The sequence below is a fragment of the Hemitrygon akajei genome, chromosome 1 (genome assembly GCF_048418815.1).
Source record: "Hemitrygon akajei chromosome 1, sHemAka1.3, whole genome shotgun sequence".
In the NCBI taxonomy this organism is placed as follows: Eukaryota; Metazoa; Chordata; class Chondrichthyes; order Myliobatiformes; family Dasyatidae; genus Hemitrygon; species Hemitrygon akajei.
Window position 1 is genome coordinate 69,787,079 of NC_133124.1, and position 20,980 is coordinate 69,808,058.

A 20,980-nucleotide genomic window follows, 5' to 3' on the forward strand; every position below is an offset into this window, starting at 1 on the left:
TGAAAAGAAAAGCTTGTGCATTGTGGTAGATTTAAAAATCCTGTAAGACTCTGTACCACTGTTTTTAACCGCTGGTAAAAAACGTTTAAGAGGGGAGGTGTTATGATACCAGCCCCCTCCTTTGTGAGAATCGCAAGAGCCCTAGTGAAGGGGGGGGGTCAATGACCCAAGAGAAGAGAGAGACGTGCTGAATAGACACAGGAAATGGGAGAGAGAGAGAGACGTGCTGAATACCGTGTTCCACCGGGATGCAGAATAAGGCGACATTGACTATTGTCTCATGGAGACCACGTGTAAAGCCCTCGGGCAAAGTGGGCTGGTTGAGAGAGAGATTGACACCTGCAACCTGATTGAAACCTGCGATCCCGTGAGGAAGTATAAAGGAGGGTCTGGGGGGGACGACCCCTTTAGACGCACCAAGGAGACACGATAGCGATCCCGTCGTAGCGGGAAGCCATTTTGAAGGAAGCCACGTGCGTTAGATTCCGAATCGGGAGTCTGTGGCTGGAATCACGGAAAACCACTTTTAACTAACAACAGGGAAGCCTGCTCCCCTGATTCCACGGCTTTGCTTCGTAAGGACCCGGGCAAGTGTTCCTTTTCTCACCAATCTCTCTCTCTCTCTCCAACACGGGAAACCCAGCGGTTCCCAGAAGGCTGAAGCCTGCAGACTTCTGAATGACTTTTATATTTCCAAATGGACAATATATTATCCCCTAAACAACGATAGAGCTTATTTCTGATTGATTATTACTATACCTGCGCTTTAGATTGAGTTATTGACGACGTATGTTATCTAAATGTTTGTATTAACCTTACTTTTGTGCCCCTTTATAAATAAAAACGTTTAAAAATGGTACCATCAGACTTCAGCGGACCTCTCTATCTTTGCTGGTAAGTGATACGGGATACGTAACACATGTTTCTGTAATGATCACTAAGTCATACCCCTTTATACTGATTTGTGTCAAAAGTTCACTGACCTTGTTTCAAATACTAAGGACATTCAGATACAATGCTCTTGTACCCAAGAGTCATTTTGGAATCTAGTAAACTTTATATCTTTTAGCTTTTGACTTTTCTGAACTCCAATCTTACTTTTTTCTAACTTTTGCTCTAGTCTCTGCATTATTTCTCTCTGTCTCTCTGTATGGATTCCCATTTGTCACCCCCTAGGACATTGATCCTGGTCCTGGCCAGGCGTAGACCATCCAGCATATACTGGTTCAACCTCTCCCAGAACTGGTTCCAATGCCCCAGGGATCTGAAATCTTTCCTCTTGCACCAAGGCTCAAGCCACAAATTCATACCGACTATTCTCCTATTCCTACACAGACTAGCACATGGCACAGGTAGCAATCATGAGATCACTACCTCTGAGGGCCTACTTTTTAATTTACAATATCTCCTAGCCCCCTAAGTTCAGTTTGTAGGACCTCCTCTTGCTTATTTTCCTATATTGTTGATACCTACATGCACCACAACAATTGGCTGTTCACCTTTTCCTTTCAGAATGTCCTGCAGCCACTCTGAGACAGCTCTGACCTTTGCAACTGGTTGCAGCCAACAAAACTCCTGTCTATTCGCCTCACCATGGAATTCCTTACCACAACAGCCTTGCCACTCTTTTTCCTGCCCTCCTGTGCAATAGAGTCACGATCCTGGCTATGTTGCCTTCCCCCGGTAAGTCATCTTCCCCCAATGGTATCCAAAGCTTTGGAGGGAGATTGCCGCAGGGGTTTCCTGCACTACCTTCCTGCTGCTGCTCTGCTTGTTGGTCACCCACTCCCCATCTTTCCTGAGAGCTTTCAGTTGCAATGGGACCAACTCACTAAACATGTTATCCACAACATTCAAAGTTAACCCCTATGCACAGTTCCAGGACTGTCACACAGTCTGTCAGGAGCTGTTGCTTGACACTTCCTGCACATGTAGTCATTGGGGACTCCTGAGTTTCCACATTCAAGCGGAGTCTAATGACAGTCTGAGTTCACCTGCTATTTCTAAAAAAGCTTTGAAGGAAAAGAAAGAGCCTTTTCCTCACCTTATCTTAGTGTTGTTCACACGTGCACTGAAGCCTGGTACTCATAAAGATCACACTTGAACAACCAGCAGTGCTTTGACAACACTGGACAGCAGCTCTTTGCAAAATGACCACTCCACTACTACTATTTCTTGTAATGTTTAATGGTGGTTGGCAAAACACATTAGGTGCATTACCGCCACCTACTGAGTTGGAGTGTGGAACAGACAGGAAGTATAGCCACTAAATCCCTCCCCCTCAAAAAACTCAAATAATATCACAAAGCTTAATACTTTTCAGAACGTCAAGTATGCATTTATATACATTATGATGGCAGTGATATCTGAACAAACTTTCTATGTTAAATTGTGTCTGTCCCAAAGATCTCAATTTAGCAATTACCGTAGATTCCGGATTATAAGCCGCTACTTTTTTCCCACATTTTGAACAGCTTTGAACTCTGCGGCCTTTAATCCGAAGCGGCTAATACATGGTTTTTTTTTCATGCCGCCTCGTAAACATTTTGCCTCGTAACAGTAGACCAATAAAATTGATGAGTAGTTCACAGAGGTCCAATGAAATTGTACGATAAATCAAGCGCACTTTCACAATTAAATTATTGTAAATCAGTCATTTGTACTCACCCTCATCAACATGGAAAATACTCGAAGAAAAGCAAGACCCGAGCGCGTCAGACCCGATTAGACCCGATTAGACCCGATCGCGTTACGCAAGCGCGTCAGACCCGATTAGACCCGATCGCGTTACGCAAGCGCGTCAGACCCGATTAGACCCGATCGCGTTACGCAAGCGCGTCAGACCCGATTAGACCCGATCGCATTACGCAAGCGCGTCAGACCCGATCGCGTTACGCAAGCGCGTCAGACCCGATTAGACCCGATCGCGTTACGCAAGCGCGTCAGACCCGATCGCATTACGCAAGTGCGTCAGACCCGAACGAAAACGCTGCTTTTAAGTTAAAGGCTCGCAGTATATATATTTTTACCAGTCGCTAGGAGATATTGGAATGTTGTTCGTGCTGTTCAGTAAAAAAGTATATGCAACGTAATTTGTGTTACCGATACGTATGTATATTTAAAAGTAGCGGTGCGGCCTAAAATCCGGTGCGGCCTTTACAATTAAAAAATTGATTTTATTTCTAAAATTAGAGCCAGCGGCTTTTAATCAGGTGCGCTCTGTAGTCCGGAATCTACGGTAGATGATTCCTTTGCACCTCATAGGAATTGCATTCAAACAATATATGCTACACCATTTCTTGACAAGTACACTCCCTACAGATGCCAGTATCATGCAGTTTAATTCTGAACAGGGAATTATTCAACCTCGTATGCCCAAAAAGTAGATGTGTAAATATATCTTCTTCTATCCTTTTATACTCTTCTACCAGTTGAGTTCCCACTATCCTCTGAAATATATACATGCCGTCCTTTCTTTTCCTTATCCAAACTTTGTTGCCACAGTGATGGAATAGACTTTTTAAATTATGGCTTTCACCTTCCCCTTAAGCAAAGGCACCACTACATTTACTACCTTATCTTTAAGTGATTGCTTGGCATGTCTGCCACCTTCAACTCCCCAACATGGGCAGGAACCCACATGAAATGTATACACAGGATTAAACCCTGCAGCCTCAACACATGTTAATCTCAAAAAGAATGCTTGGCCTACAATTATAAGTATCTGTTTTAATAAATGTCAAGACTGAGAACGAATAACAGCAAAAGAAGTACATAATCAGGCCATAGTTCATTCAACCCATTCCAAGGCTAAAATGATAGCAACCATCTCAATAGGTACATTTAATGTCAGAGATAAGTCTGATAATCTTTTTTCAACAGTCAACTGAAACTTTGAAACATAAACAGAAATACCTGTGTGATCTGTCACTGGATCTTTTGAACCATCTGTGTGCATATATGTAAGGATCCATAATATCCGCCTTGCATATATTGTTGAACTTCCTGAGCCACCAATAAACAATCACTCCTCATCTTGATCTTTTCCCTGAAAGCCCAAATCAACTACAAAGGAGGAAAAACTATGGAGGAGTGACAGAAAGAGGTACACTGGGACCAAAATCCACAGAAAACAACACAAAATTGTGTGCCCATTCATTTCCCATCCACCCAAAATTGAAGACCTTATGAAGACAATGCTCCCAACACTCTACTGATGTTGGCAATATGTCCTCTTATGTTAATCCAATAAACCATTGCTAACTGTAACCTGCGTAGATGTAAAGGTACTTCAACCTTTTCTACCAGTAATGGCGAAATTGGGGATGATTTAATAGCACCACAACATAATCTCAAAGCTTGAGCTTGAACTTTATCTCGGGGCTTCAAGGCTGCCAGTGAGGCTAACCCATAAGCAACACATCCATAATCAAAGACAGATCTGATAAAAACAGTATACATTTGTTTAATTGATCTACCACTTTGCCTCCCAATCAAACCCAACTAAGCACCTGAGCTTATTATGGGTTTTTTTTTTACACTTCTCTAGAATTTTATTCACATGCAACTTCTATCTTAACCATGTGTCCATCCACATCTTAAAACTTAACCACTGACTTTCCCTAACTCTATAATTTATATTCCTGCCTCACTTCCACACTACACCATCATCAGCACATAATGATTTGAAAATGTCTGAGCCAAAATTTAAAAAAAAATCACCAACCATTCTCTATCTCATACTCCTTAGAAGAACAGGGATTCCATACTTGGGTTCCATGGTCCTCTCACTTAATGGTATTGGTTCGTGGCATAAAAAAGATTAGGAGTCCCTGCTTTAGAGAATGATGTTCCCACCCTAACTTGTATCTTTTATTGTATTAAAAAAAATTGAATCCAATTGAACATACTACCACTTTTTCCCCATCTTTTCCAGTTTAAGCAGCAATCCTTGTGTGCATAGCGTATCATAAGCTTTCTCTACATTAAATATAGGAAAGCTTTTACCACTGATTCTTTGTTAACTTGACGCTGAGTCCATGGTCGTTCTTCCTTTACGAAATTGATTAGTATACAGCTAACTTTCCACAAAATAAGAAAGACTTGTGATAACCATTCATTCAATTTTCTCACATACATGTGAAGTTAGTGAAATAGATCTATAACTGGAAGGATCTGATTGATCCTTATCAGGTTTCAATATAGTGATAACAATTGCTAATTTCCAGGAAGCAGGAAGTCACCCTTCAACCCATAATGTATTAAAGAATTTCAAAACCAACATAAATTTTGAATCCAATAATTGTGTAAACATATTATAACAAATACCATCTTTCCTAGGTGATGTCTGACCAGGTCCATTACCAGCCCTTTAAGTTCAAACAAAGTAAATTCAACATCCAAGCAAGAACTGGAACATGGTGTTTTTTTTTGGGAAGCTGAGGATTACATGCCAAAACTTGTTCTCTATTAGACCTCTCTTCTTTATTTAAATTGGCCGAAGCATGACAATTTAAGTAATTTGCTAATTCTGCTTTATCAGAGTCAGTAACTACAACCTTCTCCTCACCATACAAAACAGGAAAATGCATCAAGTTTTCTAACCATATCCTGAACTTCCCCTACCTGGATATCTTTCCCAATGCTATCACAGTATGTTCTCCAATACATTTTCTTTGCTTTTCTCACTACTTTTCTCACTACTTTTCTAACTATAGCTTGAGCTTATGAAATATGAATAGGAGTAACACTGTCTAACTTTACTACAAGCTTTACTCTGCTCCTTCGCAGCTCTTCTACATTCATCCATCCACTAAGGAACAATTTTCCTTGTATTCTCAACAATCTGGGAATTGATTCCTTTGCTATTGAGGCACTTCAGAGATTATTCCCCAAGACTACGACTAGAGTTGCTCAATATCATTTCTTGGTGTTAAAAAAGGATCTAGTGCTTTCCCAGCGTATATGATGAAGAAACAGGGATGAAGATGGCAAAGTTCGTCATCAATACTTGTACCTGACTGGAAGCCTGAAAAGAGCTTATTCTCAGTATTACTTTCCTTCCTCCAACAGCTTTTAACCCAAAAGCTTTTTCCCATTTCTTACCATTTTTACAAAACACTAAAAGTGCCTCATCTCAAAGGTTTTGCACCTACAGTATCTCCTAATGCTATTTTTCAAATCCCTAGTTAATCTCATTGGATTGATATCAGAAACAGGTCCACATTCAAAACTCAGTAATATCTTAAAATCTTCACTCGTTTTATTTAAACCATGTTTACTGTCTTCATCACTGGACGACAAGCCACTACAATCCTCAATCGGCCGTTTTTGTTTCCATTTCCCAGAAACCTGCCATTCACCCTCCTCCATACAACTCCTAACACCAAATACCACCTCCCGTTCACTGCCTCCATCTTCTCTGTCGCTTCCTGCATGAGAAAACTCCCAATAACAGACTCAGTGAATTGCCATTCTATTTGGCCCCCTAACTTTTTTTTTACTGGCTGCTGTTAATTAACCAATCAACTAATGACTAACGAATAATTTGCAAATGTCCTCTTTTAGGCTTTTGTGAAACTCATCAGCAAGTTCCAAGACCTCCCTCTTTCAAACTCTCACACCTCTCATTCCAAATCCCGGCTCCTATTAAATGAAACAGGCCACTGAACCTCACTGCATGATGGGTCTCACACACACACTGACTCTCACTAGGGGATGGGTCCCATATACTCATTTCCCCTTGACAACATGCTGATTGCTTGCATCATTCAGTCTAGGACCAAGGTCACTGTAGATTAGAACAGTAGGCTAATAGGCAGAGGATGTTGATAACCCTATAAAGGTACCTGAATTTGGCCATTGCCTGCCCAAAATGCCCCTTCTCCTGCTGGAAATCCTGAATGTACTTGAGCTGTGAAAAGGCACAAGAAGAGAAGCGGTGTTAGAAATCACAGGGAAAGGAACAAATTATAGACGATGGAATCTAAAGAAAAACAGAAACACTGGAAGATGTGAGTGTTGGGGGAGGGAGCGGGAGAATGAGAATGGAGGGTCTAGGGGGTTACTGGAGTAAGATGTAAGACTCAAGACCATATGGAGATTACTTATTGCAGGTCAGATGGTAAAGTGCAGGTGAAATTGACCAAAAGTGAGGCAGATTTAAGGAACAAGGTGACAGAAGGACATTAGCAGAACAATAGGAAACAGGGAGCAGTGTACCTGAAATTTGGTAATGCAGTGTTTATTCCAAAGGGTTGCAAATTGGCAAATAGAAGATAAGATGTAATTCCTGGTAGTTTATGTTGAGTCTCAACAGACAGGTCAGAATGGGAGGGGTACTCTGAATTGAGGTGGAGGCCATAGGAATCTCAGGATCACCTCAGCAGGTTGAGTCCTGAAATTCCACAAAGCAATCACACAGTCTGCAATCAGTTCTCCAATGTGGAGGTTGGGAGTACTGAATGGAGATCATACCATTGGGGCACAGGATATGGGAAGGGTGAAGGGAATGGATAAGTATATCACTTCCTCTATATTCAGGTTGGGTGCCTGGGATGGGAAGTGGTGGATGGGGATGGAAGTGGGGATTGGAAAGTCACAAAGGCACAGGCTGTGTGGAGAGAGCGAGGCAGTGGGATAGCGTGGGATTGATAGGGGACTATGGAGAGAGAGTGGGACAGTGGGATTAATGTGGGACTGATCCAGGACAGTGAGGAGAGCACAAGGCAATGGGATTAGTGTGGGACTGATACAGGACGGTGGGGAAACCATGGGGTAATGAGATTAGTAAGGGACTCAAAATGCCATGGCTCTCTAATACCAGATCACACAGTGACTTCTCACACCTTTTTCTTCTCTGGCAACTCCTTGTATTTCTTGGAGAGGATTTTTGTCAAGTCCAGGTTACTCATTTCTGGGTGAATCTTGGCATATTTGGCTCTTTTCTCCATGAAGAATCGGAAGTATGGAGTCAGTGGCTTCTTGGGAAAATCAGGATGAGTCTGAAATAAAGATTGACATTTTAATACAGTGATGTGTTCACTGTGGACTCGTGGTCCCTTGCAATGGCTGGAAGTTCAGACAAACTTATGAGGATTTTGCCAGGATCAGTGTCTGAGTTATAGAGAGAGGTTGGCCAGGCTCCGTCTTCACTCCTTGCAATGTAAAAGAATGAGGGGCAACCTATAGGAATGTTTAAAATGACAGGATACATAGATAAAGTGGATTGTAACAGTCTTTTTCTGAAGGTACAGTAGTCCAAAACTAGGGGCACAGATTTAGGGTGGGGGGTGGGGGGGATAGATTTAAAAGGGAAGTCATTGAGATAGGTACCATCATTTAATATGCACTTGGATAATTATATGAAGGGATGGGGCTTAGAAGGATATTGTCTAATTGCAGGATATTAGGACTAGCTGAGTACCGTGATCAGCATGGACAGGTCGGGCTGATCTGTGCTGTATTCCTCTACTACTCAACACCCCCATCCTTACCCTTACCCTTCACAACATACACAAGTGGAGTAGACCATCCAGCCCCTTATGCCTTCTCCACCATTCAGAGAGATCATGGCTGATTTTTGCTCAGAGCCGCTCTCCTGCAGTAGCTACACATACCTTGATTCCCTTAATATTCAACAAAACATTAAAAATATTTGTCTTGAACATTCTCAATAATTGTGTTTCTCGCTGGGCTCTTGCCTAGAGAATTCCAAATAATCACCAACCCGTCATCAATGACGTCCAAATCCTGAATGGTGAGTGATCCCTGACAGCCCAATCATGTGAAACAACATACTTGCATTAACCCTATTACACTCCTTCATCGAGATCACCTCATCTTCTAAACTGTGAGGACAGATCAGATCAGGCAAGGACACTGCTTATTTACCCAAGTAAAAGTGATTTTTTTTGTGTCTACCACATTGTGTCTGCTTCACCGTCACTTTTCCTGGCACAGGATTTTTACTTCAACCATGCTCTAGTTCTCAAACTACGAAGATGGTGTGTAGATTATTAATTATAAATTCTACCATAACACCAAGGCAAAAGCTTCATAATTCATGTACCTGTCAGTGTCAGACTCTGTGCCAACACTCCTGTGTTCACACGTACCTTCAGCTTCTTGCCCTTATATGGATTTTTCACCAGCTCCTCTGCATCATCCAGCAGTTCGCTCAGTGTGCGATATTTTCTGATCTGGAGAAATGAGAGTCAGAGTTGTGCTACAGGATGAATGGAAACCTTCCTGTCGCTCTCAGAATGCAACACCTCACATTTACAACTGGGGTTATTCCTTGGCACATAGGTAAAGGGGTGACATAATTAGGGAAAACAGATTTGGGGGAGGGCTGGCAAAGTCAAAGTCAAGTTTATTGTCATCTGCACAAGTGCATGCATGCATGCATAGGTGCAATAAAAACTGAAGCAAAGTGTTCATTATGGACCTCCCCTGCTTCCAGGCTCATGTTTCCTCTTTATCCATGATCGGTCCTGCTCTCACTTTAGTCATCATTCTGTTCTTCACTTATGTGTATAACACCTTGGGGTTTTCCTTAATTCATTGCCTTCTCGTGTTCCTTTCTCGCTCTCCTTAGTCCTTTCATAAGTTCTTTTCTGGATATCTTATAACTCTCAAAAGCCATCTGATCCTTGCTTAAATATGCTTCTTTCTTCTTCTTGACTAGATGTTCCACATTTCTTGTCAACCTATCATTAGGGTAGTGTTCACCCTACCATCAATTCCCTGCCTCAATGGGACAAACCTACCTAGAACCCCATGCAAATGCTCCCGAAATAATTCCCACATTTCTGTTATGTATTTGCTTGAGTACATCTATTCTCAATTTACGCGTCTAAGTTCCTGCCTAATAGCATCATCATTATATTAATTCTACTAAGTGGTCCTACTCTCTCCCTAGATACTCTCTTATTTTTAAATGTTCATATAAAATAGTTTGGGATTTTCCTTAATCCTGCACACGTTATGCATATCTTTTTCTTTTTTGATTAAATTTACAACATGTCTCATCAGCCAAGGTTCCTGAACTTTGCCATCTTCATCTTTCGTCCTTATTGGAACATGCTGGTACTGAATTTTGATCAGCTGGTTTTTAAAAGATTTCCACGTCGTATGTGGACTTGTCCATTAACAGCTGCTCCCAATTTACCCTCCCTTGCTCCTGCCCAATAATGATGCAATTTGTCTTCCCCAATTTAGCACTCCCTTTCCCCTCTCCCCTGCACCCCAAGGTCCAGGTTAAGCCTTATTCATAACTATTTTAAAACTTACTGTTCACGGTTCCCAAAATGCTCTCCCACCGAAACCACAACCATCTCATTTCCAATCATGACCAGTCTCATTTCCAGTACAAGGTCCAGTATTCCCCCTTTCTTTAGTTGAACTCTTGGATGCACCTAACAAATACTGTCTTATCTCAGCCTCTTGAACCATGAGGCTCTTAGTCAATATTGGGGAAGTTAAAGTCACTTACTTAAATATCTCTGTTGCTTTTACATCTTTTCATAATCTCTAAATAGCCATTCCTTTACTTCCTGCTGCCCATTTGGCAGCCTATAGTATAACCCCATATCAGTGATTGCACCTTTCTTATTTTTAAGCTCTACCTTCATGCTTCAGAGGATAAACCCTCCAGGATATCCTCTCTGAGTGCAGTTGTGACATGTTCCCTGATTAGTAATGCAACGCCACCTCTTTCACATCCCTCTCTATCTCATCTGAAACATCAGAACCCAGAAATGTTGAGCTGCCAGTCCCCTCTCTCTCTCAAGCAAGTCTCTGTTATGGCTGCGACATCATAGTTCCGTGCTCTGTTCACCTGCCTCGTACCACTTGAACTGAAATAAACACACTGCAGCCTATCAACTTCTTTGTGTTCATTTCCCTGGCCCTGTTTGTCTTACTTTGCCTAACCCCTACCTTCTCCTCTATCCTGTCACCTGCTAAACTCTTGCTTTAGCTCCCTCCCCACTGCCACACAGCCTCTTGATAGCACTAACAAACCTCACTGCGTCACTGTTCCCACAATGCTCTCCCACTGAAACCCTAAACAGCTGGCCATATGAGTTTCCCCAGTTACACACACAAAATACTGGTGGAACACAGTAGGCCAGGCGGCATCTATAGGAAGAAGTACAGTCGATGTTTCAAGCCAAGACCCTTCGTCAGGTCTAATTGAAAGAAGAAATAGTAAGAGATTTGAAAGTGGGGGTGGGGGAGATCCGAAATGATAGGAGAAAACAGGAGGGGGAGGGGTGAAGCTAAGAGCTGGAAAGGTGATTGGCAAAAGGGATACACAGCTAGAGAGCGGAGAGGATCATGGGAGGGGAGGCCTAAGGATAAAGAAAGGGGGAGGGGAGCACCATCTCCCCCTCCTCCTCCCAGTTTCAAATCTCTTACTATCTCTTCTTTCAGTTAATCCTGATGAAGGGTCTTGGCCCGAAACGTCGACTGTACTTCTTCCTATAGATGCTGCCTGGCCTGCTGTGTTCCATCAGCATTTTGTGTGTGTTGCTCAAATTTCCAGCATCTGCAGATTTCCTCGTGTTTGAGTTTCCCAGTTATACATTTTATGCATACTAACCTCACAGGCCAGTTTCAGCCATTTCAAACGGCACATTTCTGCTGTGAAGGGTCCAAATGCAACTTTCTCCCAGTTGAAGTGAGACTCAGTTGTCTTGTATTTCATGCAGTCTCCCTCGGGAATGAGGCCTTTTATTCGATCCAACAACCACAGCAGGTCATCTTTACTCCATAAATCTGAAACGATTACAGAGCCGATGAGCAGCACACTCCATCAGATGCACACACTCACTGTGAACACCTCTGTTCAGTCCACAAGTGTAGCCCCAGCACCCCATTGCCCGACACTTGAGTTCTCAATCCCAGTGCTACTCTGACCCCAACTGTAAATAAAAAAAATTAAAAACTGCAGGTATTGCAAATATGAAATAAAAATAGAAAATGCTAGTAAAACTCAGGTCAGGCAGCAACTGTGGAGAGAGAAACAGTTAATGTTTCAGGACAAAGATTCTTCTTCAGAACAGAAAGAGTGAGGCCAGCACTCAAAATGCTGTTGGAATTCAGTAGGTCAGACAGCATCTATGGAGGGATTATTAGGGGTTGAAATCCTGCATCTGATGCAGATACAGGATCTCAACCTGAAACTGATCATTTCCCTCCACAGATGCTGCCTGATTCACTGAGTTCTTCCTGCACTTTGTCTATTGCTCCAGATTCCAACATTTGCAGTCTCCAAGAGAGAAAGAGAGACAGTGAGTATGTTGTTCTAAGAAGCAGAAAGGAGGATTTGAATTGACTTTATTTCTTACATGCTTCACATACACAAGGAATAAAAATTTTTATGTTATGTCTCCGTCGAAATGTGCAGTTTATAGACAGTCAATATAGCATAAAAATACAATTGTATCCGTGTGAATTAATCAGTCTGATGGCCTGGTGGAAAAAGCTGTCCCAGAGCCTGTTGGTCTTGGCTTTCCCAGATGGTAGCAGATGGAATAGTTTGTGGTTAGGGTGACTCAGGTCCCCAATGATCCCTTGGGCCCTTTTCTTAGGCACCTTTCTCTGTAAATGTCCTGAATAATGGGAAGTTCACATCTACAGATGCGCTGGGCTGTCTGCGTCACTCTCTGCAGAGTCCTGTGATTGAGGGAAGTACAGTTCCCATACCAGGCAGTGATGCAGCCAGTGAGAGTGCTCTCAATTGCGCCCCTGTAAAGTCCTGAGGATATGGGGACTCATACCAAACTTCTTCAACTGTCTGAGGCGTGTTATGAATGTGAAGCAACTCTGAGGGGCCGAAGGGTACAAAGTCGCCCCCTCCTTTTTGAGAATCACAAGATCACTATTATTTCGGGTCTGAAACCCAGGAAATGAGAGAGAGACATCCAGAATACACAAGGTTTGGAATGTGTCCTGACATCAGCGGAACGGAAGCACTGATAAAATGCCATTGTCTCTTGGAGACGGAATTGTGTATTGAGTACTGTACTATTCATTGAAACCCCTCAGGGGGCAACCAGAGTGGTCTGGTTGAGGGATTGTATCATCCCAACCTGACTGACATCTGAGACCCCGTGAGTAAGGATAAAAGAGGGGTCTGGGGAACACCCCTTTAGACGCACCAGGAGAAACGCTAGAAATCCCGTGACAGCGTTTTATAGCAAAAGCCGGTGGGGGCTCGTGTGCGTCCTCCCTTGCCTGGGTGGCGAGCTCACCACGGAAGAACGGTTTAGCTAAAGGAGAGGCCACACTTGAACGGCCACGGCAACGAGACACCTGACGGATCGAAATCATAAAGGTTGGAAAAACCCATAGTGGTAAATGTTCCCATGATCTCTCTCTCTCTCTCTCTCTCCAACAAAGTGCAACACAGCGAAAACCAAAAGACAGCAGCTTGTGGAACTGCAGTGAACTTTATATTTCCATCGGACAATACATTATCCCCTAGACAACGATAGAGCTTATTTCTTATTGATTATTATTATACCCGCACTTTTAGATTTAGTATTGACGACGTATATTATCTGTATATCTGTATTATTTTTGTCTATTTTTTACTAATAAATACTGTTAAAAATAGTATCATCAGACTTCAACGGACGTCTCTATCTTTGCTGTTAAATGACCCAGTTACGGGGTTCGTAACAGGTGGAAGAGGTGTTGTGCTTTTATCACTACACAGCCAGTATGTACAGACCAAGTGAGATCCTCGAGATGTGTAAGCTGAGGAACTTAAAGCTGTTCACCCTCTCAACCCCAGATCCATTGATGTCAAGAGGGGCTAGCCTGTCTCCATTCCTCCTGTAGACCACAACCAGCTACTTTGTTCTTGCAACATTGAGGGAGAGGTAGTTTTCTTGACACCACTGTATCAGGGTGCTGCCTCGTTATTATTTGATATAAAGCCAATTAATGTAGTATCGTCAGTAAATTCTATTAGCAGATTGGAGCTGTAGGTGGCGACACAGCTATGGGTATACATAGACTAAAGGAGGGGGCTTAGGACACAGCCCTGAGAGTCTCCTGTGTTGGGGGTCAGAGATGAGGGAGCCCACTCTAACCACCTGCCAACAATCTGACAGGAAGTCCAGGATCCAGCTGCACAAGGCAGGGTGAAGACTTAAGTCTCTGATCTTCTTGTCAAGCCTGGAGGGAATTATGGTGTTGAATGTTGAACTGTAGTCCAAGAACAGCATTCTCACATAAGCATCCTTTATCTCCAGATAATGTAAGGGCGTTGTGTAGAGCTGTGGCTATTGCATCATCTGTCGACCTGTTGTGTCAGTAGGTGAACTGTAGGGGGTCCAGTGTGGGTGGTAGCGTGCTGCAGATGCAGTCCTTGACCAGTCTCTCATAGCATGTGCTTATTATTGAGGTGAGTGTGACAGGACGCCAGTTGTCCAGACATGCTACCTTGGTCTTTTTAGGCACAGGAACAATGCAGTCTAGTGTGCACATCCTGGGTACCCACCCTGGGATGCTGTCTGATCTCACAGCCTTGCGACTGTCCACTCATTTGAAACGCCTGCGTACTTCAGCCTCAGAGATGACTAAGGTGCAGGTCGCTTCGGCTGATCGCCATGGGGGGGGTTCAGTGTTGGCGACATCAAACCGAGCTTAATAAAGATTCACCTCATCAGGAAGAGAGGCCGTGATGTGAAGTCTGCGATGGTGTGCAGACCTTGCTATAAGCCGCATGTGTTGTCAGTGGAGAGTTGTGTCTGGATCTTGTCCATGTTTTGTCATTTCACTGCTTTGATGACTGTGCAAATCATAGCTGCATTTCTTGAGCTCCTGTTGGTTACCGGCAGTGAAAGCTCTGTGTCACATGGAACTGTTGATCCAGGGTTTCTGGTTTGGATAGACCCTGACCGATTTTTGGGGTACAACATACTCGATGCATTTCCAGATGAAGCTCGTAACCCCATCTGTGAACTCAGAGATATCCTTATCATGAAAGACATTCAAGTTGACATTATCAAAGCAGTTCAGTAGCATGGAGGACCGATTGGTCAGACCAACAGTGGACAGTTTTACTATGGCCACCTCTTGTTTCAGCTTCTGCTTGTACATTGGCTGAAGCCAGATGGAGGAGTGATCCGTCTTTCCAAATGGCAGATGGAGGAGCGCTTTGTAAGCATAACAGAACAGAGAGTAGCAGTGGTCGAGTACACTATCTCCCTGTGTGCTCACCTGGATGGGTTGACAAAACTTCGGAGAGACTTAAGTCAGTGACACTCTATTAAAGTTTCCAGCAACAATGAAGGCAGCCTCTGAGTGTGCAGTCTCCAGGGTGCTGATGGTCTCGCAGTTCCTTGAGAGCCAGGTCAGTATCAGCCTGCAGCAGAATATACACAGCTGTGATAATAACAGTCGTGAACTCTCTAGGCAGCCAGAAAGGTCTACACACCAGCACAAGGTACTCCAGATCCGGGAAACAAAAGGATTTAAGGGCATGCACATTCCAGGGGTCGCACCAAGCATTATTGACCATGAAGCATACCCCTCCTCCTTTACTCTTCCCAGAGAGGTTTGTTGACCTGTCCACCTGGAACAGGGAGAACCCAGAGGGCTCGATGGCATGATCCGGTATCTCCTCCGTCAGCCAGGTCTCCATGAAGCACAAACGTTACATTCTTCTGTTTCCCACTGGTAGGAGATTCTGGCTCTCAGTTCATACTGCTTATTGTCCAGGGACTGAATGTTAGCCATGAGCATGCTAGGGAGCAGCGGCCGATTAGCATGCCGTCTCAGCCTCACCAGAACACCAGCCCTTCTCCCTCGACTCCGGCGCAGCTTCCAAGGTAGTGGCGATGTAATAAATGAGAGTCCCATAGATTGCATAAGCAGGGGTTCCCAGTGTAGAAAAGGTGGCACTTTCTGGGTAAATGTTGTCTTCTTGATGTTCAGAAGTGTCTGTCTATCATATCTGATGTGGCTTTCAGCTACTTGCCGTAGGTAAAACAAAATTAATATCTGTCTTAGGGTGAAATATTGGCACCAGCGAATGGACAGTATAGTCCTTGTCTGTGAAATATGTTGCTTAAATGGTCAAGTCTGGATGATATATGATCCAGCTCATAAAGACAAGCCTAGAACATACAAATAAATTTTAAAATTGACAAAGGTGGAAAACTGAAGTCAGTGAGTCCAGAGGTTGAGGCCAGAAGACTGAAACCCCAGAGTTAACTTGTCTGGAAGTTGCATGTCTGTGAGTCTGTGGTGGAGGTTGGAGACCTGATGTCTGCACATCTGAGAGTCTTGGACCAAGGGCTGGAAGCATGGAGGTGGCCTGGCCTGTTCTAGGGATGGAGGCCTGTTTATTGTCCTGCAGTTGAAGTCTTGTGTTGCTCTGCTGAACGTTATGGGCATCCTTTATTGCCAATGGAATGTGTGGCAACACTTTCCGGTTGCCCTCAGTAGGTTAACTTTAGGTTGCAGACGTTAATCTTAATGACACATTTTACTGAATGTTTTGATATACAAGTGGTAAATGAATCTGATTTTGAATCTGAAATGGGGAATGGCAAGCAGAAATGGCTGGTCTTTATAAAGACAGAAAAAAAACGAGTAAGTAATGTGAAGCTAAAGAAGTTTACTGAGTCCTGCAGGCTGCAACACGCCCAGAGATGTTGTTCAAGTTACAGAGTCACAGGGCAATACAGCAAGGAAACAGGGCCTTCGGCTCAACCTGTCTATACTGACCAAGATGCCAATTTAAGCTAGCAACATTTGCTTGCTTTGACCCAAATTTACATTGGGCTTCACTGTAACAGACAGGAGACCACAGACAGAGAGATTAGAGGGGGCATGGGAAGGCGAAATAAATTGGCAGGCAACAGGAGTCATGGTTGCTCTGCATGGCTCTCAATCAATCTGTCGTTTTTATTATTTGGTGTATTTATACTTCCTGCCAACAAATGTATTCTGTCATTCAATAAGGTGATGATGAATCAACTTCCTCTAGCTCCCTTTCCTGGGCTGTTCTACGTTCCTACATGATCTGTTAATCCCAGCCCTGAATAATGTTCAGTCATTGGGTCTCCTGAACCCTCGAGGGGAGACAGTTCCAAAGATTCACAGCTCTTTGAATAATGAAATTTCCCCTCATCTCAACCCTGAACAGATATTAGATATACCATAACCTGTGGAATCACATTCAACAGATGTAACCTGGTTTTCAATTTCAATGTTCAAATATATTTATTATCAAAGTATGTATACCATATACAATCTTGAGATTCATCTTCTTGCAGGCAACCACAAAGAAACACAATAGAATCCACAGAAAACGACTCACACCAAAGACTGATAAACATACAATGTATGAAAAAGAACAAATCATACAAATAAAAGTAAACAGATAATACCGAGACTTTGAACTGCAGAGTCTCCAAAAGTGAGTCCATTGCAGCAAAGTCAGTTCGATGCTGAGTCAACTGAAGCTGGTCAAGGAACCAAATGACTGCATGGCAACAACTACTCCTGAATTTGCCAGCGTAGGACCCAAGACTCCTGCACCCCCAGGTTCCCTATCCTGTGATTTGAAAGCTTGGTATCTAAACCATATCACAGAATTCTACAGCACAGAAAAGGGCCTTTCAGTCCAACTTGTCCATGCTGATCATGGTGTTTTATCTCACTTGCCTGCATTAGGCCCCTATCCAAAGTTCAAAGTATGTATATGTCACCATATTCTACGCAAAGATTCATTTCCATGCGGGCATTCACAGTGGATACAAAGAAACACAACAGAATCAATGAAAAACTGCACACAATCAAAGATGAGCAAACAACCAAGGTGCAAAAGATGACAAACTGTGCGAATACAAAACAGAAAAACAAGGTGCCCTTCCTCCCTTGGTCCACTCTCCACTCCAATCAGATTTCTTCTTTTCCAGCCCCTTACCTCTCCCACCCACCTTGCTTCATTTATCACCTTCTAGCATAATAATAACAAATAATATCAAAACCATGAATTGTAGAACCCTTGAAAGGGAATCCATAGGTTGTGGAATCAGATCAGTGTTGAAGTGAGTGAATTTGTATGCTCTGGTTCAGGAGCCTGATAATTGAAGAGTACTAACTGTTCGTAAGCATGACGGTGTGGAACATAAGGGTCCTATACCTCTTTGTTAATGGCAGCAGCAAGAAGAGAACATGACCTGGATGGTGGAGTCCCTCTAGTTGTCTCCTGTCCAAGTATCTGTTCAAATACCTTTTCAGTGTTGTAATGTACCCGTCTCTACCACTTCCCCTAGCAGTTTGTTCCATATACCCACCATCCTCTGGGTGAAAAAGTTACCCCTCAGATTTCCTTTACATTTCTCCCCTCTCATCTTAAACCTTATACCCTCTGGTTAACGACCCGCCCCACCCAAGGTAAAAGTCTACCTGTCCTACTCCTCCCCATCCAATCCTCATCCTGGTCATTACTTGGAAAATTACTCTATGCTCTGATTAGAAAATGGAAGCACCAGACCATACCAGGCTCTTCCTTGATGGTGATAGGCTGAACGGAGGAGGAGACCGCTGATGTCCCATTTACGGTGGCCATCACTGTCCCACTTCTGCTCTCCTCACAGCGGCGAGGAAATGACTGAAAAGGTAAAACATGCAAGCTCAGTGCAAGTAAATACTGGGCAATCAAACAACCTCCTGGGTCCTCCTGCCCAAGTAACTCCCTTCCTAACTCCCCAAGGCCTGTCCATCATCAAGAAGGCTCACGTCAGGAGTTTAATGCAACACTCTCCATTTGCCTGGATGAGTGCTGCTTCAGAGACTTCAGAAGCTTAATATCATACAGGACATACAACCCATTCGATAAACTACCCATCTACAACTGTCTAAGTCACTTCACCAACACACAATAGCAGCAGTTCATACTCTACAAAATGCATTGCAGCAATTCTCAAGATTCCTTAGATAGCACCTACCAAACCCACCACTTCAACCAGCCGAGAGGACAAGGGAGGGAAAAGCACAGGGAACACCACCTCCTGGAAGTGACCCTCCAAGTCATATACCATCTTGACTTGGAAATATGTTGCTGTTCCTTCTTTGCAACTGGGTCAAAATCCTGGAACACCCTCCCAAACAGCACTGTGGGTACCTCAAGGACTGCAGCAGTTCAAGGCAGCTCACCACTGCAATGGTAGGAATTGGCAATTAAAGGCTGACTCAACCTGCAAAGCCCACGTCCCCGAATGAAAAATAAATAAAATACAAGGTCTGTATAATTTAGACAGTTTCACAATGAGTCTGTTCCCTCCTCGGAGCACAAAGATTTACAGAGCTCCTTTACCCCAGAGCCAGAATCCTGTACGTGGTCTCGGGCAGACAAAGCTGGGTTCACCTGCTGAGCCCATACTGCGAACCACCCCAGGTTTGCCTGTAACGTTGACTACACCAGACCCAAGGGCCTGGCAAGTCCCAATGACCCGATAGATCAAACCAGTCCCTATCCATAATACTAACTAGACCAAATTAAATGAGCCAGATAGGTCAGAATAATCTGCATCGGACCTGACCCGTTGACCCCCGCTCTCGGACCGGACTGGACCCGTTGACTGATGCCGATATCCACCCAGGGGATGGAGCAGTTCCGACTTTGTCTCGATTCCCCTTAGGTACCGCGGCTTACGAAAGGCCGAGGCGCCGTCGGGCCAAGAAGCAGTAGCGAGCTGCCGGCCTCTCGCCAAGGAAAGGCCGTGGCCGCGACCGCCGCTTTTCGCCAGCTTAAACACGGTACCTGGACGGACGGGAGGCCACCGCGGAGCCGGCCGAAGCCCCGGGCCTCGGCTACCCTCACCGCGCTCCCACCCCCCCCCCCCAACCTTCCGCCCGTCCCCGGTCCTCACCCGGCGGCCGCGTCCGGGCCTCACACAGCGAGCGTGGCTGAAGAGGCGCCGCCGCGCTCGCGCCCGCGCCCGCTCCCGGCGCCCCACCCGGGGCCGACGCTGCTGCCACGGGAGCGTGTCCGAGCCCGGGGCTCCGGCTTGGCCTTCTTCTGGCACCGAATGACCGCCCCATGGAGCCGGTCGCTCAGGTCTCGAGGCCATTCGGCCTTTTGGCTCCGTGCTGGTCGGTAGGTGCTGTCCGGCGTTCAGCACTGTCTCTGCTCCCCAGGGGACACTTTAAACGTGACGTGGTCCACCCCGTGGACCTGCACCCCAGGGTGGCCGATCAACCTCACACCCCGTGGACCCACACCCGAGCGTGGCCAAATGCCTCCCAGACACCCCGTGGACGCCGACTAACCCCACTTTCCGTGGACACCACCCCCTCCCCTCACACCTGTGCGACCAGCTCCTAAGGATGGCCATTGCCCACTGCTCCCCTCAACCCTGAGCCAGAGACAACAACTACCTCTGAATGAAAGTCTTGCTCTTCTTCTCCCCTCAATAACCTCCAGAATCGGATACAGGCCAAAGTTTCACCTTCTGTCCCAGGGAGGCTGAACACAAGAACACGGGAGCAGAAGGTAGTCAGCCCCCTCAAGCTTGCCACACCATTCAACACTCTCATGGTTTTCTCTGCTGGCCTCAGCTCCACTTCTGTGCCATTATTTCCATACCCCTCTGTTCCTTAAACTATCAAATATTTATTCATCTCCATTTTAAATACTTCTAATGATCCAGTTTCCACCACCCATGCACTTGAGCAAAGAATCCATAAGTTTCAATATATTTCAGTTTTAAATGACCATCCCCATATCTTGTAGTTATACCTCCTTGATTGAGACTAGTGAAAACATCCCAACATTTACCCCATCAGAGGCCCTTAGGATCTCATGTGTTTTGAGTCAAAAGTTTCTTTACCATAGCTCATCCATCCCTTCAAAAGTGTCTTTCTGAAAGCTGTCCTGCAGAAGGATCTCTATCTGTCCATTCCCCTCTAGAGATGATGCCAGTTCTCCTGAGTTCCTCCGGTCAGC

The 20,980-nt window shown here is 44.4% G+C and overlaps 1 protein-coding gene across 1 annotated transcript in view; it reads right to left on the reverse strand.

The window, feature by feature from the left end:
• The window catches only part of LOC140727587 (nucleolar transcription factor 1-like), an 87,709-nt gene extending 67,512 nt beyond the window's left edge, over positions 1 to 20,197 (reverse strand). The window contains 6 exon segments of the mRNA XM_073045119.1: positions 6,849 to 6,913; positions 7,848 to 8,003; positions 9,117 to 9,200; positions 11,606 to 11,781; positions 18,532 to 18,643; positions 19,905 to 20,197. Of these exon segments, the coding sequence (XP_072901220.1) occupies positions 6,849 to 6,913; positions 7,848 to 8,003; positions 9,117 to 9,200; positions 11,606 to 11,781; positions 18,532 to 18,643; positions 19,905 to 20,105 (794 nt within the window). The 5' untranslated portion in view covers positions 20,106 to 20,197.
• Between the last annotated feature and the right edge of the window lie 783 nt (positions 20,198 to 20,980).